Source organism: Ursus maritimus, unplaced genomic scaffold, assembly GCF_017311325.1.
Source record: "Ursus maritimus isolate PB19 unplaced genomic scaffold, ASM1731132v1 scaffold_26, whole genome shotgun sequence".
In the NCBI taxonomy this organism is placed as follows: domain Eukaryota; kingdom Metazoa; phylum Chordata; class Mammalia; order Carnivora; family Ursidae; genus Ursus; species Ursus maritimus.
Genome location: NW_024425119.1, coordinates 11,310,502 through 11,331,781, shown reverse-complemented (window position 1 = coordinate 11,331,781; position 21,280 = coordinate 11,310,502). Strand labels below are relative to the sequence as shown.

Here is a 21,280-nt window from a genome sequence, read left to right as displayed (position 1 = left end):
AGGTAATTAATGATAATGAAATATTAATGGCCAATTAAATAGAGAAAAGATTCTCAACCTCACTAACAATAATAAAAATGTACATTTAAGCAAACTATTTTCTGCATAATGATCATACTGGCCAAGATTTACACAAATGGGTATACTCAGTGTTGAGGGTATGGTAGAACAGTCACTTAGATTGTTGTGGGAAGGAAAATTTGGTTTATTCTTTCTGGAAAAGAATATGTTTCAAAATGTAAAAGGTAAAAACTTTCAAAAGATAAAGGCAAGGAAAATCTATTCCATATAGCAACATATTTTAAAAAGGGGATTACAGGGGCACCTGGGTGGCTCAGTCGTTAAGCGTCTGCCTTCAGCTCAGGGAGTGATCCCAGGGTCCTGGGATCAAGCCCCGCATCGGGCTTCCTACTGGGAGCCTGCTTCTTCCTCTCCCACTCCCCCTGCTTGTGCTCCCTCTCTCGCTGGCTGTCTCTCTCTCTGTCAAATAAATAAATAAAATCTTTTTAAAAACATAAAAAAAAATAAAAAGGGGATTACATGCATCCCCCAACAAAAGTTGAAAAAGATGGGCATAGAAAGTGTTTTTCTTTAAATCACTACTATATACTGTTATTGAGACACACCTGGATTAACAGACACACACACACACACACACACACACACACAACCTGAAAAGAAACTGTATATAGAGAATATATTCTTAGGTAAAAGAAAACAAAATGAAAATGGGCATAAAAGTAGAATTCCAGCTAAATATATTATAAACTTTATTCTCAGGCCTCTCCCTCTGCTCTCTTTCGTTTTTCTCACATATGGTCTGTTAATTGACAGAATGTATCCAAGCTTAGAGGACTGGGACACATGCTTGACTCCCTTCCCTTCCCTTCCCTTCCCTTCCCTTCCCTTCCCTTCCCTCCCCTTCCCTTCCCTTCCCTTCCCTACTGCATTTGGTCTCTGAAGAGATATTTTTACAATCCATGGTCTGATTTTTAATTAAGCAGCTATAGAACAATATAGGTATGGTTTTTATTATGATTTTTTGATGATACAGTGATTATCTTCTATTTGTGACCAATGTTTCAAGTCAGGCTGTCTGTTGGTCCACTCCAACTGCGTTACGGGACAGGGATGTGGTTATTTTCAGCAAACCTTTTCAGTTCCTTCCATCACTGTAGAAGATATTTTGTGACTTTTAAAAACAATTGTTACAGGATTGATTTTTGCATGTGTGATGATTTCTGCTATGGTAACATCTCATTCGCCAACTCGGAATTAGGCATTGATATGTAATTTTGCATATTTTCTGAGACCAACTCATATCCATGATTCTAGTTGTGAACTAAAATGTGTGTCAATTTCTAAAGAAGAGAAAATGAAGACCAAGCCGGTCTTTAGAGGTTAAACTATGATACCTTCATGACCACAGATTTAGATCATTTAAAAAAAGAGAGAGAAAGAAAGAAAGAAAGAAAGAAAGAAAGAAAGAAAGAAAGAAAGAAAGAAAGAAAAGCAAAAACAAACAATAGTAAGTAACAGCAAATGCTGCTGATCAGATCCATGCCCCACATCGGGGGCAAGGGTGGATATGTGTTGAAATCCCATAGAGTAATTGCAGGGATTTAGAGTCTATTTTGATAAACCCAACGTGTGTTCACATTGTGCATTCTTAACACCATAAGCATTTAAATAAACCCTCATATATTGGGTGCTTGGGACCAATAAAAAAGATCAAAATGGCACCAATGGCCCAATCTTCCAGTCTCCCATCTCCTCAGCCAGATTGGAGGGTTGCCCATGGGGTAGATACAGTAGATCCAGTTTAAAAGTGACATAGTGTAAAATGGTTCTGTAAGGACTATGTCTGAAGTATTTTGGATCCATATCTTTCTAATCTCTGGGAGAGCCGCAAAAGTAAGGCTAGATATCACAGTTTCATTTTAATGAAAAAAAAATTTTTTTTAACATCAGCTGTGTTATAATCCATGAACAGAGCTCTTCGCACCTCCATCTGCTCCTGTTCGTGGAAACCAATCCAACTTTGCTCTAAGGCCTCTTTCTCTATGGCATAATTACTGTTGGCTCTAGGAACCATATTTAATAAATCCAACCTTTGTTTTTTGGGGGATGCACACAGTTAATTTTAGTTAATTTTATAAAATCAAGTCAACTTATACCCATTATTTAGATCCAAGTACTTTCAATGAATACTAAGATACTGTAGAAGAAAATTCCAGTTGTAGAGTCTAGCATCTGCTTTACTTTTCGTTATCCTAACCACGTTTTGATAACTATAAATAGCTTTAGATTATCTTCCATAGTTAAAGATACAGACACAAATTTGTTAGGCAAAGAAAATGCAAAAAGAATGATAGAATATCAGTCTGTATTTGCACGTTAGCAAACAAGAGAATATCTCCCCTTATTTCCTCACATGGAAAATTGCACTCTATAGTATGGTTAAGAGAAACAACACAAGGGACTGGACTAGATGAAAGGAACAGAGCTGATTATTCGTGGAGATAGAAACTGCCCGTACAAAATTAGAAGTGGTTGCTTTTCAACTGGAGACAAATTCATGACCTAGATATGAAGCAGGAAATTTTAATATATTTGACAATGAAGTCAGAGAATTTAACGTCCTTGGATGCATACCTAAAATGGGAAAATGTGCAGAATAATGGTTTAAATTTTTTAAAAACACAGAGGCTTTGATTATATCTAGTGTGTAATTAATACATATTGGCTGAAAAATAGCTAAAGCCATTTCAGACTTTTTAACATTCTCCACAAAGGTGTTGCATACTTTTTTGTGTGTGTGATTTATTCTTGATACTTGATATTTGTTGAAGTTATGGAAATTTCTTTTTTTTTAAAGAATATTTCATTTTAACTGTTTGTACATGGTATGAAGAAATGGAACAGATTTTTGCACATTTATTATGTGTCCAGAAACCTTGTAAATGGATCATATTTTAACAATGTATTAAAGAAGCCTTTTGGATTTTCTGTGTAATCTCAATCATCATCTATGAATAAGGTCAGTTTTGTTTGTTTTGTGCTTTACAATCTTACATCTTTTATGTCATTTTCTTGCCTTACTGTGATTGGTGGAAACCTCCAAAAAAAACCAGACATAGTGAGATGTTTTTAGCTCATTTGGTCCCAAACTCAGGGGGAATGAATTCAGTGTATTCAGGAAAACTCCAGGTTTTTGTACATATTTTTATCAGGAAAAAGCATATTGCATTCTATTCCCAGTTTGCTAAGAACATTTGTTATGAATAAATGTAGATTTATACTAAACTTTTTTTCCTGGCATTTCTCCTTTAATCTATTAATGTACTGTTTACCTTAATTGGTTTTCTAACGCTTCATTATTGGGATCTCATTGACAGGGCAGTTTGGCTTCTAATCAGAGCTATTCTTTCTATACTAAGGACCTCCTTGTTACCTCCCTGTAAGAGACCCTTTTGTTAATATCAGGAAGTATTGGTTATTCTCTCTCTCTCTTTTTCTTTCTTTGTTTTCTTTTTTCTTTCTTTCTTTCTTTCTTTCTTTCTTTCTTTCTTTCTTTCTTTCTTTCTTTCTTTTGGTTATTCTCTCTTTTTAACATTCCTTGTCCTTGGTTGCTTTGATAAACCTTAGCCTCTGGATTTCCCTTTTCTATCTGACTGCTTTTTGTCTTTGGTTTCTTTATCCTCTGGTCTTCCTCAGGGCCTTAGAACTCATCACCTCTTATGAGATCAAGTATGTGCTGATAACTCCCAAATCTCTGCTTATAATCTAAATTTTTTTTCTGAGCTGCAGTCACAAATACCCAAGTGCCTACCGCATCTACTTGGATGACTTAACAGATACTCCAAAAGTGTTCAAAACAGAACTCACCATCCTCCAACTTTTCTTCTGTCTCCCCACTTTGCTTCTAAACCTACTCTCCCTCCAGGGATTCCCTCAGGTCCCAACACTGCATGTATTCAGGTGCAAAAGAAAAGCCTGAATGTTCTGGCTTCTCTTCCTTTTTATAGCCCCAAATCCATCACTGAGACTTACTAATTTTACCTCCTAAATGCTTCTCACAGCCATGAATTTCTCTCTGTTTCTAGACATTAATCTGGTCAAAGCTATCATTCTCCTATTGAAAATACTACTACCAAATTTCTTTATTTTCCTTCAGCCTTGCTGTGTCCAATAAGTTCCTTCCTTCCCTCTCTCCTTCCTTCCTTCTCCCATTCCTTCCTTCCTTCCCTTTTTTCTTTCTTTCTCTTTCTTCCTATAATTTTAAATATTTGTCCTAAATTTAAAAATTTGTCATGCAAAATAATTTACCAGTAGTTCATTATCTATCATTGTTATTAATATACACACTTAAAAATTAATAGAATTTAATTCAGGAGTGTGACAGTAATGTTGAAAAGAGCCAAGTATTTTTTTTTAAATGATTTCATTCATTATTTTGGATATTGTCTGGCAACACCTGAACACTTAATGCCAAGACACAAAATTTGTAACTTTGAGTTCATTTCTGATACATTGATGGCTTTTGTCAAAATCATCGTTCCTAGAATACAGAACAGATACTGTTGTTTACTATTTCCTTATTTAATCTGAAATGATTTTTTTACCGATTTTCTGTCTATTAAGGCTGAGTGGACAGCATTATGTCTCTGGCCAAAACAAATAGAACAAGTACAAAGATAAAGAGCAAAACTGGGGAATATGTTTAATTGTGGACATGTCACTCAGAGATGCCTGAAGAACATTTAGATTGTAATTACAGTAAATTATCAGTGAGAAGACTTTGATTTCAGAAAAGTAATTTGGGTTTTGCTGTCTTTTTGTATGTTGTTTGATCAGTCCAAAATATAACTTAGCAGTTCCCTCATGAAATTCTAATTATCTATACAATCCAAGGCAAATGTCCCTTTTTTCTCTTTCCCCAACAGTAATGTTTGTACTTCCCTTTTTGGTGTTCACATTACATTTTATTCTTCTTATTGTTTCTTTCTGTGTTTTCACTATTTTATGGATTTCCTAATGCTTTTTTTTTTTTGGCAGTAAACTATATTGCATTTAGAAATGGGTCTGACCTATAGCAGGCTCTCAAGATATATTCACTGAATTATAACTAAATTTTAGATCACATTATTTAGATTTAGATTTTTTCAGAGCTTTCTATGAAAAACAACTAAAATATTTGGATCCAAATGGTATAGGTGATTTTTTTCACAAATCAGTGAAAAAGAATCTGACCCATATTTGCATGCTAACGAATTTGACTTTAACCTTGTAATCATTACCTCAAGTGGAAAATTTGAATCCTTGGCAATCATAAATAGGAACACAAGCTGTTTGGTTTGGAAATTAGTAGCTCTTTCAGATAAATAAAAACATCTTCATGAAAGTATGTGAGACGATACACTTTAAGATCGTCTGGATTAAGATCGGCATTACAATAAAACAGAAAGATTTTGTATGTGAGACTGTATCCAACAGCAGGAAGTCCTGCTTAGGATGGGAATTGCAATAAAGGCAGTGAAGATAACTATCAGAAATGGATGCTATTCTGAAAGCGTTTGACTATAAACATATTAATGAGACAGAATTAGAAATTTAGATTTTTTTTTCTGTGGAAATGTTAGCTGGTTTTGATATAATCTTTCTTACACTGTCGACAGCAGAATTCATAATTGGAATGTTGGGGAATGTGCTTATTGGACTGGTAAACTGCTCTGAATGGGTCAAGAACCGAAAGATCTCTTTAGCTGACCTCATCCTCACCTGCTTGGCTATCTCCAGAATCACTCAGCTGTTGGTGTCACTGTTTGAATCATTTATGATGGGACTAAATCCACCTTTCTACTCCATTTACAAACTAGCGAAACCTGTTACTTTGCTTTGGAGAATAACTAATCATTTGACTATCTGGTTTACTACGTGCTTAAGTATTTTCTACCTCCTTAAGATAGCTCAGTTCTCCCATTCCCTTTTCCTCTGGCTGAGGCGGAGAATGAACAGAGTGATTCTTGCAATTCTTGTATTTTCTTTGTTGTTTCTACTGTTTGACTTTCTATTGCTAGAAGCATGGAACGATTTCTTCTTGAATATCCATGCAATGGATGAAAGTAATCTGACTTTATTTATGAACGAAAGTAAAACTTTCTATATTAAAAGCCTGATTCTTCTCAGTTTTTCCTATATCGTTCCTATTGCTCTGTCCATGACCTCATTGCTTCTTTTATTTCTGTCCTTGATAAAACACATCAGGAATCTGCAACTCAACTCCATGGGCTCCAGGGACTTCAGCACCCAGGCCCATAAGAGGGCCATTAAAATGGTGGTGTCTTTCCTCTTCCTTTTCACAGTTCATTTTTTTTCCATACAATTGTCAAATTGGTTGCTTTTTTTATTTTGGAACAAGAAGAACACAAAGTTTATTATGTTGACTGTATATGTCTTTCCCTCAGGCCACTCACTAATTTTGATTCTGGGAAACAGCAGGCTAAGACAGACAGCCTTGAAGGTACTGTGGCATCTTAAAAGCTCCCTGAAAAAGGAAAACCAATTTCATCTTTACAGATAGACCTTCCAGAGCCTTTCCAACGATGAAGACTTAGGAGTCTTTGAGGATCAATTTCACTTCTACTGGTTTTTTTTCTACTGGGTTCCTTGAAACATTGTTGAGCATTATTGAAATTTTCCCTAGAAAACGTTGGTTTTGATGATAATTGATTCATGGTCAGCTGATATAATTTTAAAAGTATTCACTTTTGTTTAAAATATTGGTTACCAATATTTTAAAATCTCAAATATCCTTTCAAAGAGAATCTAAATCATTTAGTTTTATACGCAACAAAGTTATGTAATTGTAACTCATATGTGGGGGAAGAGGCATGTCGTGTTTTAGAAATCGAGATAAATTACAAACTTCACTAGGTAGTTCACTAGGTAACTATAGCAAAGTTAACTGAGCAACTAAAGTCATAGGTGGGAAAAACATGACCTCGCAGCTTAAAGGTCTAATTTTGTGTGTGTGTGTGAAAAAGCTTTTCATTGTCATTAGAGGTCTTGTTGATAACATGGGGATGAGATGTTGGAAAATAATATTCACAGGGCAAAATAAAATAAACTGGAAATGCATGCTTATAATGTTAATCTTAATTTGAAATCCCAAATCATAAACATTTTTGATGTATCTTGACACTTATTAATTTTGCTAAATTCTAGGATATGCAATATTATTTTCAGAGTGGCCGATACTGATATTTCCACCATGCTATGTAATAGAATTAAAAATACAAAAATTATTCCATAATTTAAAATCACACTTGTTGCTACTATAAAAAGATCATAATTACATTTTGAGAATGATTATGCTTGTGTTTGTGCACATATATTTTGTTGCAATCTGATTACAAGAGTTTTTAGAGAAACAAATAGAAAACAGGTCAATAAGGAAGGCATTGAAAGCAAAATTTATAATAACACCGTATGTTTAGTGTAAATGTTGGATCATATGTATATGGTGCTGTTTTGACTAGAATAATCTACATCTAGATAAGGTAATGACAAATTGTAAATAAGGTAAAGGGTAGGAAAGTTTACTATAAAATTTTGAATATGATGGTATAGATTACATCATACAGATGCTATGCAGGTATGTACAATGGAATTCTTTATAAATAAAGACTTCTTAGGGTTTAGATGTATTCTTTAGGTTGTGTTAAAGAAACAGAAAGTTGTAACTGATTGATGATAATGGGCCTTGACTCCCCTTTGCTGGCCTCCAGGCATCCTGTTAAAGCCTGTCTCCTAACACAGCTGCACCTCGGCTCTGGTGGGGAAGAGTCTGTGGGGGCCCACACAAGTAGTGAGGGCCCAGGTGAGAGCCTTGGGCATTGGTAATCCAAAGCATCACTACTGATAGTCTGAGAACAACAGGAAACAGGTCATTTTTAACCAGAGTCACAACTGGCTGAATGGGGAATGCATTGTCGGAGGGCAAGTGGGCAAAATTCCTGTCTTATGCCTGGAGAATCTTCATAGATTTGCAGCTTGTGGGTATAAAGGTTTTTGACTGAGTTTAGAAGGAACTTTAAGGCATATATCAAGGAGTTCTCAGTGAGTGCCAACAATATATCCCAGACCAATTAAGTCAGAATCCCTGTTGTTGGCTCACAGGCATCAATATATATTATTAATATATTAATAATTAATTAATAATAATGTGTATGTACATACACACACATATACACATACCTAAAGTTCTCTAGATAAGAAAGATAACCTTGTGGTCAAGGTTGAAAGATCATTGTATTGAAGTTACCTGTTTGTCAAAACAAAAAACCAAACTGTATTTTACTGTAACTTAATTTTTGATGAGACAAAGGCTTTAACCAAAAGTAGAATTAATGAAAAGGAGAACCTCCCTGCCACTCCCCCACTCGTCCGTTGTTTTTTTCCTACCATATTTTTTTCTTACTATTTTTTCCCTCTCAGCTGACAAGAGCTTATTTAGAATCAAATAGGCAGTAACTTATTGAGAACAAAGCTCAAAAATCCAGAGTAGAGTAATAGCTCAAATAGGTCTGATTTTGGTGCCTTGGCATACGCTTTTTTATCATTCTGGAAAATGATTTTCATTTGTATCTATTTCTTCAAGAAACCCAAAGAAGCTTCAAGATCCAAGCTAGTTGTCACTCTCCTTATAAAACCAGGATGAACTATTGACTGTAGATTTTGTAACACACCCCTCTGAGTTGCAGTTACATTGCAGTCAAACTTTTGTCACATTGAATAGTCATAATTTACTTAATGTTGCTTTTTCTAATACTCTGAGAGCTCCTTAATGTTGCTTCTCTTTATTATACTTACTTCGTCTACAATAGTATCTGAACTATTATGGATTTTATTGAATGGAATACACGAATACTGTCTGTATTGGAGAGATTTATTTTTAGACAATTCTATTAAAATTAAGAAGCCTGGATCCAAATGGTATTTTCAGGTGAAAAGGAATGTGCAAATCAGTGTAAAGAAATCTGTCTCATATTTGCATGTTTGCATGTTGGACTTTATTCTTCCGGATGTCCTCACGAGTGGAAAACTGCTGTCCATGCCAATGATGAGTGGGGACATTTACTGTTTAGTCTGGAAATCAGACGCTGATTGGAAGTTATGTTAAAGTTTTTCATTTAAATCTGTGGGACTGGATCTCCTTGCGTATACTTCAGACCTACAGCTGGAATAAAAGAGAAGGATATTTTGGGAAGGTAAGTGAGACGGTATCTGAGCATTTTTCATATAGAAGTGAGGAGTATCAGACTGGATTTTATTCTACAACATTTTGACAGCCAAAAAATCAGCGAGACATAGGACTAACTTTCTGGATTCTTTCTACAGAAATGCCATCTGGAGTTGAAAATGCTTTTCTGATGGTGGCAACAGAATTCATAACTGGAATGTTGGGGAACAGTTTCATTGTACTAGTTAACTGCATTGACTGGGTGAAGATTCAAAAGCTCTCATCAGCTGACTGCATCCTCACCAGCCTGGCTCTCTCCAGAATCGTTCTTCTTTGTACAGTACTATTTGATTAGTATTTTACGGTGTTTTGGGCACATCTTTATGCCACTGACAAACTAGCAAAATTCATTAATATTTTTTGGACACTGAGCAATCATCTAGCTATCTGGTTTGCCACCTGTCTAAGTGTTTTCTACTTCTTTAAAATAGCCAATTTCTCCCACCCCTGTTTCACCTGGCTGAGGTGGAGACTTACCAGAGTGCTACTTGTACTTCCACTGGGGTCTTTATTCTTATTGTTTTGCAACTTTGAATTATCAGATATATTTACTAATTTCTGGGTTAATGTCTATCGAGGATATAAAAGAAACTCAACTTGGTCTCTAGATGTAAGTAAAACTCTGTATTTTAACAGCTTGATTGTTTTCAGTTTCATCTACTTAATCCCCTTTCTTCTGTCGCTGGCCTCACTGCTCCTTTTCTTTCTTTCCCTGATGAGAGAGACACACCAGGAATATGCAACTGAACTCCGGCTCTAGGGACTTCAGCACAGAGGCCCACAAAAGGGCCATAAAAATGGTGATGTCTTTCCTTCTCCTCTCCACGGTTCATTTTTCTTTCCTCCTAATAACAGGTTGGACTTTCCTTTTACTGCATAATTCTCAGGTCAATTTTGTTATCATATTATTATCGACTCTTTTTCCTTCAGGCCACTCATTTATTCTGATTTTGGGAAACAGCAAGTTGAGAAAAACTGCTTTAGGATTACTGTGGCATCTTAATAGCCACCTGAAAATGGTGAAACCTTTAGCTTCATAGACTTTTCCAGAATTTTCTATATCCCAAGAGAATTAAATTAATGAAGAGACATTGAAGATCCATTTTAAACTTTGTTTTTCTCACTATTACTATTATTCTCACTAGATACTATTAAACATCACAGACTTTCCCCAGAATGACCTATAAACTTAAAAAGCAAGCCTCATTCATTATAACACTTGCTAGTAGCAAGAATATATTTGAGACATATAAAATATGTAATGCAACATGTATTAATTTTATATGTGCTGGCAAATATTTATTATATTCCCATGTGAGAAAAATGATTATTTAGAAATGGAAATCCCTTCCGAGTTGAAGTAGGTGGAATATTTGTACAATATTAAGTTAAAAATAAATTAAGGAATAAAAATGCTGGAAGTGCATCATCCCATAAGAACAGACATAACTTTTAATACAAAGGAACAGACTCATTATGAATCCAAGCTAGAATAGACACTACCTTTGTTGAATAAGAGAAAAATCAACTTAGCTTATAAAAAGAAACTGAATAATTATTCCTAAGTCTATACTTTATAAGGATCAAAATCGCACTTAGATACTGAGTTTGTGTGGGGTGTGCGTCTGTATGTAAGGATTATATGAAGGCTGGTATCCCTTGTCAGAGAAGACAAACACAATCAACTCAGCAGGGATAAGAACAGAAAGTTTGAAGGAGAATATTGTGTATTTGTATAAATTTTAAACATGTTTGTGTGTATATATAGTGCTGGGTTGATGTTTGTAATAAAATAATTGAAATGAGATCAAAGTAGCTGAAAATGTACACAATCTTAAGGCCAGCAGGTGGCAAAATTGTGCTTGTTTTTTTTTTTTTTAAAGATTTTATTTATTTATTCGACAGAGATAGAGACAGCCAGCAAGAGAGGGAACACAAGCAGGGGGAGTGGGAGAGGAAGAAGCAGGCTCATAGCAGAGGAGCCTGATGTGGGGCTCGATCCCATAACGCCAGGATCACGCCCTGAGCTGAAGGCAGACGCTTAACCGCTGTGCCACCTAGGCGCCCCCAAAATTGTGCTTGTTAATGATATTGCAATTTTGAATAAAAGTGTGTTATCTAGTAATTTTTAGAAATTATAATTTAAACATATTGAACTATCAATAATGAAGAAATTGTTGTAGGGTTTTAAATTACCATAATTTTTCAATTGTAGAAGCAAACAAAAGACAAAAACAAGATAATAAATGTTGAAACATATGTGGGTTGTAAGTTAATTTTGATGGTGCACTAGGTCAAGTCTGATGCTGGGAATATAAAAACCATAAGGGCTTTGTCAAGTGTACTCTTCCCCCAGGGAACTGTGCTATGGGGTGCTCTGATGATGATGAGGGTACATGAACATACCCACCCACAAAAAGATTTAGATTTTTTTAACTTCACTCATTATGTTGGACACTATATAAGAAATTTCCTGGGGGCAGGAATTGGATGAAGGTGATCAAAAGATACAAACTTCCAGTTATAGGAAAAATACATCCTAGGGATGTAATGTACAACATGGCGACTATGATTAACACCTGCTGTACGGTAAACTTGAAAGTTGCGAAGAGAGTGGATCCTAAAAGCTCTTGAAAGTTGCTGAGAATGGATCCTAAAAGTTCTCATCACAAGGAAAAATAGTTGGTTTTTTTTTTTTTGTATCTATAGAAGATCGTGGATGTCAATGAACTTATTGTGGTAGTCATTCTGCAGTATATGTAAATCAAGTTATTATGGTGTGCAGTTTAAGCTTACACAGTGCTGTCTGTCAATTATATCTCAATAAAACTGAAAGAATTTCCTAATAATTGTCACTGGGATTATCTTACTTTGGGAAAGGTGGAATTCTAATCATACTAGCTATTATTTATATTCAGATACTGAGGATAATTTCGTTTGGAACACATCCTTTTTAGTAAGAAATTAGATTATTTTATACTTATTAGAAACAAGCATATTTAGTTTTAGTTTTTAGATTTCCACGTGTCAACTTTTAATGACCAAGATTAAAAAAAAATGTAAACAACCATGCACAGCCCTTGCTTCTTAGGAGTGGGATTTAGCAGTAAATGTCTAATTAGGATTAAGTTTTCACTTCTCATGTACTAATGTTGGAGATGAAGCTCTGGGAAGCAGGGGCCTATTCCTGGTAAGCAGCACAGAAAATGACCACTAAAAGATGAGCACTCGGTTACAGACTGGGCAGTAGCTACTGATGTACTGCCTTCTCCCTATTAAAACGATATTTTGAGATTAAGGTCCATACCTCCCTTTCCATAACAAGAGCCTGTATTAGAGACTCCAGCCACAATCTAAGAAAAGCTACTACTATCACATCTATAGCTAGTTCCATGCAATCTGGAGAGAACTGTATCTTATTCTGGGACCAAGTTATTGGGAAAATAAAATGATTGTCATTGCTTTCTTGCCAATCACTTCCCTCCAAAAGAAACTTTTTAATTGTATTTTTAAGTAATCTCTACACCCAACATGGGGCTTGAACTCAAAACTCTGAGATCAAGAGTCACATGCTCTACCGACTGAGTCAGCCAGGTGCCCCAAAGAGAAACTTTTTATAGTCTTGATGTAAAAAAATTCATTTTTTCCCCGGTTTGCCCAAATCTGAGACCAGGAGAGTTGCAAATAACCTGTTTTTAATGCCAAAGAGACTTTTGACTGAGCCCTTGCCCTTGGCCTAGTGCTTGGCCAAGACCCTTGCCCAAGCTAAGATAGTGTAGTGTTCAAGCCATATTGTTTTGAACTTTACTGAAGGAAAAGGTCCCAATGGAATTACGCATGTATCAATACAGATTTCAGGGCTGACATTGTTCAATTTCTGATGGTTTAGCTATTTTGTCCGCTGTTCTGGATTGAACTTCATGTGTTCTAAGCCAGGGACTTCCTTAACTGGAGTACAGAAACAAGGGGACCATCTTTAAAACCTGTAATGCCACAGTCCACTCACCTGTGACACTGATTAATGCTTTTTGTAGAAACCTATGCCACGTGCTAGATTACTCTCAGACTAAATCTTCATTTAAAAAATTGATCAGATGATTGGTTTGATCAATTCAGAAAAAAGTTATTGAAAGGGTTATTTATTAAAAAAATTACGGTTGCAGATGGGCTATTTTCAATTTTAGCGATTTTGGGAAACGCCAACATATATACAGCTTCAGAAGACAAGGGCACACCACGGTACTTCTATTCCTTAGCATGCTTAAACTAGTTTTAAAAATAACTTTCTTTTCCCTTTCATACAGATCTAACCTGACCTCTGAATTTTAAGGCTCCTATTAATTACATTTGACTTCAGTTTGAGATATTTTCAAGTTTTCTTTTTATCAAGTAAAAACTAGTTTCTTGAAAATAGCCCCCTTTTTCAAATAAAGCCTTTTGTTTTGTTTTGTTTATCTGTTGGCCCCACTTCTACTACTGTGCCTATGATTTCAGAGTGAAGACATTCCAGGCACAGTTATTTCATTAGCACTTTTTACCTTTTGGTTGTGACAATTTATTTCTCCTCAATTTGGTTCAGATTAAAAGGTGTATACCCAATCTATTTCATTCAATATATGAACAACCTTCATTTCTCTTTGTTCACTGATGCCCTCTACTACCTTACTGTGACTAAATCCACATACTTGATATTTGAAAGCCATGAAGATGGGCAAAACCGTCTGTCTGCTGCAGATCCCGAATTAGGACAGAACTGCCCTCAGATGTACTGCAACTGAGCTACTAAGATTTCCGTAGTTTCTTCTTATCATTTGTTGTAGGCACTCAGTAATGTCCTTGGCCTTTTGACTGTCTGAAGAGCATCGCTGAGATTTGTATTTGTGTGGAGTGGAGGGGGAAGTGGACTTAGCAGGCTACTGAAGAATTCTTATTAAAATTGCAAGCAAGTTCCCACACTCATGGTAATCCAAGCCACCTGATGTGAATCAATTGAACCCTACTGGAAATTCTATTTATTGCAGGGGTTCCTTTCTTGGTTCACTTGCCTGAAACTTCCAAGTCTGTTCTTCAGACTATTTTCCAGGCTCAGTTTCTGCTCTGTCTCCTTTTTTTTTTTTTTTAATGATTTTTTATTTATTTGACAGAGAGAGCGAGAGAGGGAACACAAGCAAGGGGACTGTGAGAGGGAGAAGCAGGCTTCCCGCTGAGCAGGGAGACTGATGGGGGGCTCGATCCCAGGACCCTGGGATCATGACCTGAGCCTAAGGCAGACGCTTAAAGACTGAGCCACCCAGGCGCTCCCACTGTCTCCTTTTGTTCATATATTCCTAAACTTTCCATTCCCACGCCTTTATGTCTCCATGTGCTAAGTCCTATTTTCTTTTTGACTCTATCAAATCTATTAATGCTGCACCAGGAAAAGCCTCCATTAAAATAGGTTTGCAAAACTTTGTAACAGAAAATTTAGGTAAGCCTCCTCAGAGCAGTGATGGATCGTTTCAAAATTCATGATTACCTGATCTCTACTCCTTAGGGGGAAGAAAAGTGTTTCCTTTCCAATCCTAGGGATTAATGTCCTTTTCTCTATCTCCCTCTATCCCCTTCATCCCCACAAACAGGCCAAATGACTTTAGACAACAGAAAGTATAAAACGCTTGAATTTGTATTTACATATCAAATTATATTGAAAGTTTATATTCTAATATATAAAGCCCTCAATTATACTGAAGAAAAAGATATTGCCAACTATGACTCAGGTAATACTTCTGTTTGAAATTTAAGACAAAGGATTATTAAAAAAAACAGGATTATTCAGCATTACCTATACATTAAAAATACTGAATCACTCATTAAAAGTATCTTTAGGGATAAATGAGATTACTATGATCACCATTTCCCTTTTAAACTATAACACAGTCCTGATTCCCAGCATTTTATCAGTTACACTTCATGAATGTGTTTTTTCTTTATTGGTGAGTCTGTTTCTTCATGCTGGAGGGATCTCTGGACCAATCAATATTCATGATGGCCTGAAAAATCTCAAGTTATGGGCAACAAAGTGGATCACCTTACTATCAGGGGCAACTCTATTTCCTTCATTGACTGATGACTATGTGTAGAAAAAACAACTAATTTGGCCCTTATCCAACTATGTTTATTATCTACGGTGCATTAGGCAATTCTCTAAGGCAAGGGATACAGCAATGAACAAAGTCTTTGGCTTCATCGATGTTGCCTGGAAGGATGGTAAGAGGAATAAAACTACTTGCAAGTAAGAATAGTAAGTGGTTTAGTCAGGGCAAAATCTTGTTTTCTCCCTTGAGAGACTTCACTGAGTTATAAACGTGGGAAGAAAATGAGAGACTGGGTATAAGAGCAATTTGAAGAATAAAGGGTAAATCATGGAGCCTTCATTCAGTTGCTACTTCACACTTGCTGATATTATATGGGCTGTAAAATTGGATAGGATACAGTATCTTCCCTCACAGGATATAGCAGGAGGATGTGATATACAGTAACTGCTAAAGTGCCTTGGTTTCTTTAGTGTAACGAAAGGCTAAGCTTAAGAAAAAAAGGTTGAAGGCACATGTTCATGTAGTCACCTGAATAGAGCATCCCAGTCCCTCCCCATTCCACACTAATGGCAGCCACATTCTTTTGTTACAAAGGGACACCAGTACTTCCAGGGAATAGTGATGCTCACCATTTTTAAGTCCCCTGGCATCATGGAATTATTTCACTGATCAAATTACATTGTTGATATTTTAGATGAAAATGTTTTAGTTCTTGCACTCTCACAGCAGTATTTAAGAACCAAGAGAAGAGATTACAGAAAACCGTCTTTTGGGTATTTTAAAAACAAAAACAAAACCCCACATCTGATAACTAATGCACAATTAGGCAAAAATAAGGCAGCCTATCAAAATGGCGTAGGTTGATATTAACACAGCCCTTAGATGGAGTAAAAGAAATTAACTCTAAAACGATCAGGGGAATCTGGGAAAAAAAGAATAAAAAAAAGTGACATCTAAGTTTAGCTTTAAAACACAGGTAGGGTAACAACAGGCAAAAAGGAAAAAAAAAGAAAAGAGTAGAGAAGAAGAAAGCAGAAGAAAGTAGAAAGAGGATGTGCTCAAAAAAAAACTCTAGGAGTTTGCCTGGAAACAAGAAATTAAGGGTAGGAAACACAATTACCCAAAGCCAGACTTGGTGCTAGAGGGGGTACTTAGTTTAAGAGTATACTTGTTGGTTGGACACAGTCAGTGGAACACAAAACTGCAAACAGTTTACAAATCTTTACCTCTGCAAATAAAGGCACCTTTTCTCTCTCAAAATCCTTCTGGAGGCTCTGTCCCTGGCCCCTAGGGTCAGTACCTTACAAATCACCTTTAGGACTGAAAAGCTCCACTGGAAAAAACAGGCATTCTATGAATTTTAAGTTTTACTCACATGTTAATGAGATAATCTGTTAGAACAAATACTATTTATTGTGTATATATCAAGCACTAAGGCATGCTTAGTTTTAATTCTCAGACTGACTTTTCAAAGTAGGTATTTTATCTTCTTTTAATAGTTGAGCAAACTGGGTTCTAGGCAGATTAACGGACTCACCTAAAACCACAAGAGTTTGTATTTTAACAGTGATCTGCCTGATTTAAAAACTCAATCCCATTTTATTATGGTGGCTCTTAACCTGTGCTGTATATTTCAACTGCCTGGGGGGAACTTCTAAAAGCGAAACTTATTTGAATTAAGTTTTAATCAGAGAAATACATATACACAATAAAACCAAAATAATACTGTTAGACTGGTAGTGAAACACAGCAATCCTCCATCTTTTTTCTACCCATCTCTGACTTTTTTCTCCAGAGACAACCACTTGTTTCTTATTATAGTTTTTTTAATCTGTTTTTACTTTTTTATTGACCTCTCTATATTAGATCGTCTGATTCTTCCCCATTACACACACTTCTCTCCTCTCCAATCCCCCGATGTTACACAATCATTTCTTGTTGTATTAGTATTCAGTGTTTACATAATTATGACTGACTTTATATGGCTAGTATTATTCACAATTGAAGTATGCAATGTGGTTCTTGAAAAAGTCTGAATTTTCCTGTTTCATAATGGATTTGTTTCCTTAATTTTTAAAGAAGTTGCAGACCAATTCATCCCCAGACTCTGAAAAACTATCAATCCCATCTTTACATTCAAACACACCCAATACTTTGTTTTTCTTTGTGGGACATTCCACCTAACTTTATATCTCTAGGCATTTCTTACTGAATTCATACTGTTCTCCCCTACTCTCCTCCCTCTTTAATAGGATTACGATTTTAGTAACTTAATGGCATACTCCTTGTCATTTACTCTTTAAACAACAAAATGCCTTTTTCCCCATTGACAACAGACTGTATATCTCTCAACTTCCCACTTTATAAGGACACCATTATCATTCCGTTTACTCTTCCCTCCCCGCCTTCAACATCCCAGTACTTCTCCATTATCAAAGCTGATAACATTTCCATTCTACTTTGTAACCACAATTAAATATTATCTCAAAAGATGAAAACCATAATCATTTACATTAATTATTATGATTATTTAAATATTATTCACGAAGTAGCCAAGCTTAGTGCTGTGACTGGATTTCCTTCTCGTTGGCTCCAAGGTCTTGAACTACATGCTACTCACAGGGACACTGAAAAAGAGTCCACTTTCTTAGACTCCAACCCTCTGTTCAAAATCCAGCAGCATTTCACGTTGTTTGGTATTAGAGGGATGCTTTTCCTGTACAGTTGTGCTTTCTGATTGTCATTGTTTTCTCTTGTTGAAGAAATATATTGGCCTTCCACGTTTACGATCTTCAGCTTCTTATTCAATGTCTTGCTTTCAATCCAATATCTCCGAAATTTATGTTTTCTTATTTTAATTTGGACCACAAACTTGCTGTACATTAAAATTTTTCTGGAAACTTTAGTAGCCTTCCTTTTTTATAATGCATCACGTTCGTTTTGTTTTTACGGATGCAAAGCTTCTTAAATATTGTCGTAGACCTTAACTGAAGTTCTTCGCTGTCCCGGGAAATCGCGTACTTCCTCTCTCTCTAGCCGGTACCCGCTTTCTGCCACCGCCGGGGCAGCTCGGCTAGGAACGGAGAGCGCAGCCGCAAACAGAGCTGAAGTCCTCTCGCGAGATTCCAGACTTCCGCGCTCGCAGAACCGTTTCGCCGCCAAGCGTCCTGGGAGTCGGCCATATCCTGGCCGGGATGCCGGCAGCCTAATCACGGCACTAAATGTGTACCTGCAAGCGGATGTTGAGGATCACCGAGCCTGCGACGTAGAAGTACGGGAAGTTCATGCGCAGCTGCCAGGCCAGCTCGAAGAAGGCGAGCAGGGTGCGGGAGAGCCCCTTGCAGAAGACTCCGTAGGAGCTGGGGACCCCGGCCGTGCTGGAGGCTTTGAGGGCCAAGGAAGACGGAGCCGCCGCTGTGGCCATGGACCCGGTGTCGCCGTTCCCCCAGTGCTGAGCGCCGAGAGTCACCATAGGCCTCGTGGACCCCCGACCGACGGCGAGGGGCAGGGTGGGGGTGATTACACAGCCACCAGCCTCGTACCTGCGCCTCCCGCTGGCTCCGTTTCCTCCCCAGCGGCGCTCTGGCCACGGCAGCAGCTGGAGCTCCGCCCCTTCCTGTCTGCCGCTGTCACTGGTATTTAGCATTTAGAGTGGTAGGTGTGGAAGGGATTATGCATATTATATGCCACACACGTCTTATATATAGTCAGCCACACAGATATTATTATTTTCACTCTAAAATGAAGAAAGGGAGTTTAGTAAAATTACGTAATTTGAATTTGGCCAGGAGAACACGGTTTGTAAGGGTCAAACTCTAGATTAAAACAGGTTTGCCTGCTATGTGATCTGGGATCCTAGCCAGGACTATCACCCTTTGATTTCATAAAATTAACCCTAGTATTAGGGCAAGATGAACTTCTTATAAGCCAGTTCAGGCATAAAGTCTCCGTGTTCATAACATACTATAATTGTAAAGGATCACAATCTCAGGCTATGGATTTTCCTGTGTATTAGGACTCTTTCTATTGCGAGTGACAGAAACCTTTAAGCAAAACAAAATGAAACACACATACATATGCACATATACTTTAATTTTGGGGGGGGGGGACATGTTACATGTATATACAATATCATTCCCATCCAGGTAAACCCATGAAAAGTCCAGATTAGGTATGGAAGCTTCTACCATTTCTGCATGGGGATACACCCGTGAAACCTGTGGCTAGACCCCAAACCTTGGAATATTACTAAAATCTCCTCAACCCTGAATAACCTTAGGGTGACATCATAGTGTATCTCCCATAGCTACATACCCTTCTGATGTTTAAGTGATGCACATTTCATTACGTTCTCTGATCTTCATTATAACTTAACCTCTACACTCAGGGATTATTCAGATATGTGATTTATGATCAAGATCCTCAGATTACCTTCTAGTTCTGAAAAAGCATTGTTCACATATCCCACATCTCATCCTGCACTGAATAGCTGTAGTGACTATTTGAAGCACAATTAATGTATCCTAGAGGACCTCTGTTTCTCTGTATCCTGATGATTGGTACAAATAACATGCCATTATGAAATTTATAAAATGTAATTGTGTGTCCCCAGCTAGAATTTTTTCTACTTTGCTGTACTAATACCACCCCAGCAACATTGTGTGGACAGCCCTTAGAAGAACTGATTACCAGAGGCCCCTGGGTGGTTTAGTTGTTAAGTGTCTGCCTTCCGCTCAAGTCATGATCCCAGGGTCCTTGGATGGAGCCCTGCATTGGGCTCCCTGCTTGGCAGGAAGCCTGCTTCTCTCTCTCCCACTCCCCCTGCTTGTGTTCCCTCTCTCACTGTCTCTCTGTCAAATAAATAACATCTTAAAAAACAACAAACCCAAACTGATTACCAGTCACTTGAGACAACTTATAAAACAGAATATTTGAGAATATAAAATATTCTGAAGAGTAGTATAAGATGAACGACAACTCTGAGAACCAGGAGAAAATGTGTAATTTTAGTATACAAGTATAATTTACCCTTTCTGAGAACTGAAAAAATAGATCAAGATATTCAGGGTCACTGAAGTCATCAAGTTTGGGGATCTTCCATTTCCAACTATATAAAACTATGTGTATTCATTCTCCTCTACCCATTCTCTACTACCCCACCCCTTATACCCAGCTCTGGTTAACTCCATGAAAATCCTGTCTTTCATCCTGGGCCCATGGGGAAAATAGCAGTTATCTACTAATGTGGTTAGGTAGATGTCCTGTTTCAATGGTAAGGACTGAGCAAGTAAGAATAGTCATGAAACTCCCTCTCTGCAAAGTCAGTGCCAGGGGCTTCACAGTACCTAATGCTCTTTCGGGAGAAGCTGGGAGTTGGGGGTTCCCTCCTGATTGGTGCTGTGCAGGGGTGAGGCTTATGCTGAAAGTGTGTTTCAGCCTTTCCTACTTGTTTTGATGTGGATATATTCTAAGTTTCCCAGTGTATAGGAGTCCCTCAATTAGCCTGGATTTTTCGTAGAGGGAATTGGTCCATGTGTAGCTGTATATTCGGTATGCTGTGAGAGGAGAGAAATTCAGGAGCATCCTGTTGTCACCATCTTAATGATATTTCAACTCATTTTCCATGGTTGCCCTGGGGGTATTCTGTGTGTGTGTGTGTGTGTGTGTGTGTGTGTGTGTGTGTGTTTGGAGTGGACAGTATTTATGGGCTAGGTGTGGAGTTTTCACGCATTACTTCTCACACTGCAGTGTCTAGAACTTAAGTCATTTAATCACACCTACCTGCAAAGGAGGCTGGGAAATGTCTCATGCATGCTTAGGAAGAAGAAGAAAATAAGAATTTTGGTTTGCCTCGCTGTGTCTGCCAGTCTCCATGCCTGTTTTTAAATCACCATATGTACCC

General features: G+C 37.2%; 2 protein-coding genes and 1 pseudogene across 2 annotated transcripts; 2 read left to right on the top strand and 1 right to left on the bottom strand.

Moving 5' to 3' along the window:
- Positions 1-5,329: 5,329 nt before the first annotated feature.
- Positions 5,330-6,583, top strand: TAS2R42 (taste 2 receptor member 42). Its single transcript, XM_008706986.2, has one exon. The coding sequence runs from the start codon at positions 5,636-5,638 to the stop codon at positions 6,581-6,583; it is 948 nt and encodes a 315-aa protein (XP_008705208.1). The 5' UTR covers positions 5,330-5,635.
- Positions 6,584-8,936: 2,353 nt separating this feature from the next.
- Positions 8,937-20,136, bottom strand: SMIM10L1 (small integral membrane protein 10 like 1). The gene is made up of 2 exons (XM_008706985.2): positions 17,999-20,136; positions 8,937-9,241 (listed from the first exon to the last, which is right to left on the bottom strand). The coding sequence occupies exon 1, from the start codon at positions 19,022-19,024 to the stop codon at positions 18,596-18,598; it is 429 nt and encodes a 142-aa protein (XP_008705207.1). The 5' UTR covers positions 19,025-20,136; the 3' UTR covers positions 8,937-9,241; positions 17,999-18,595.
- Positions 9,248-11,237, top strand: LOC103677750 (annotated as a pseudogene).
- Positions 20,137-21,280: the final 1,144 nt, after the last annotated feature.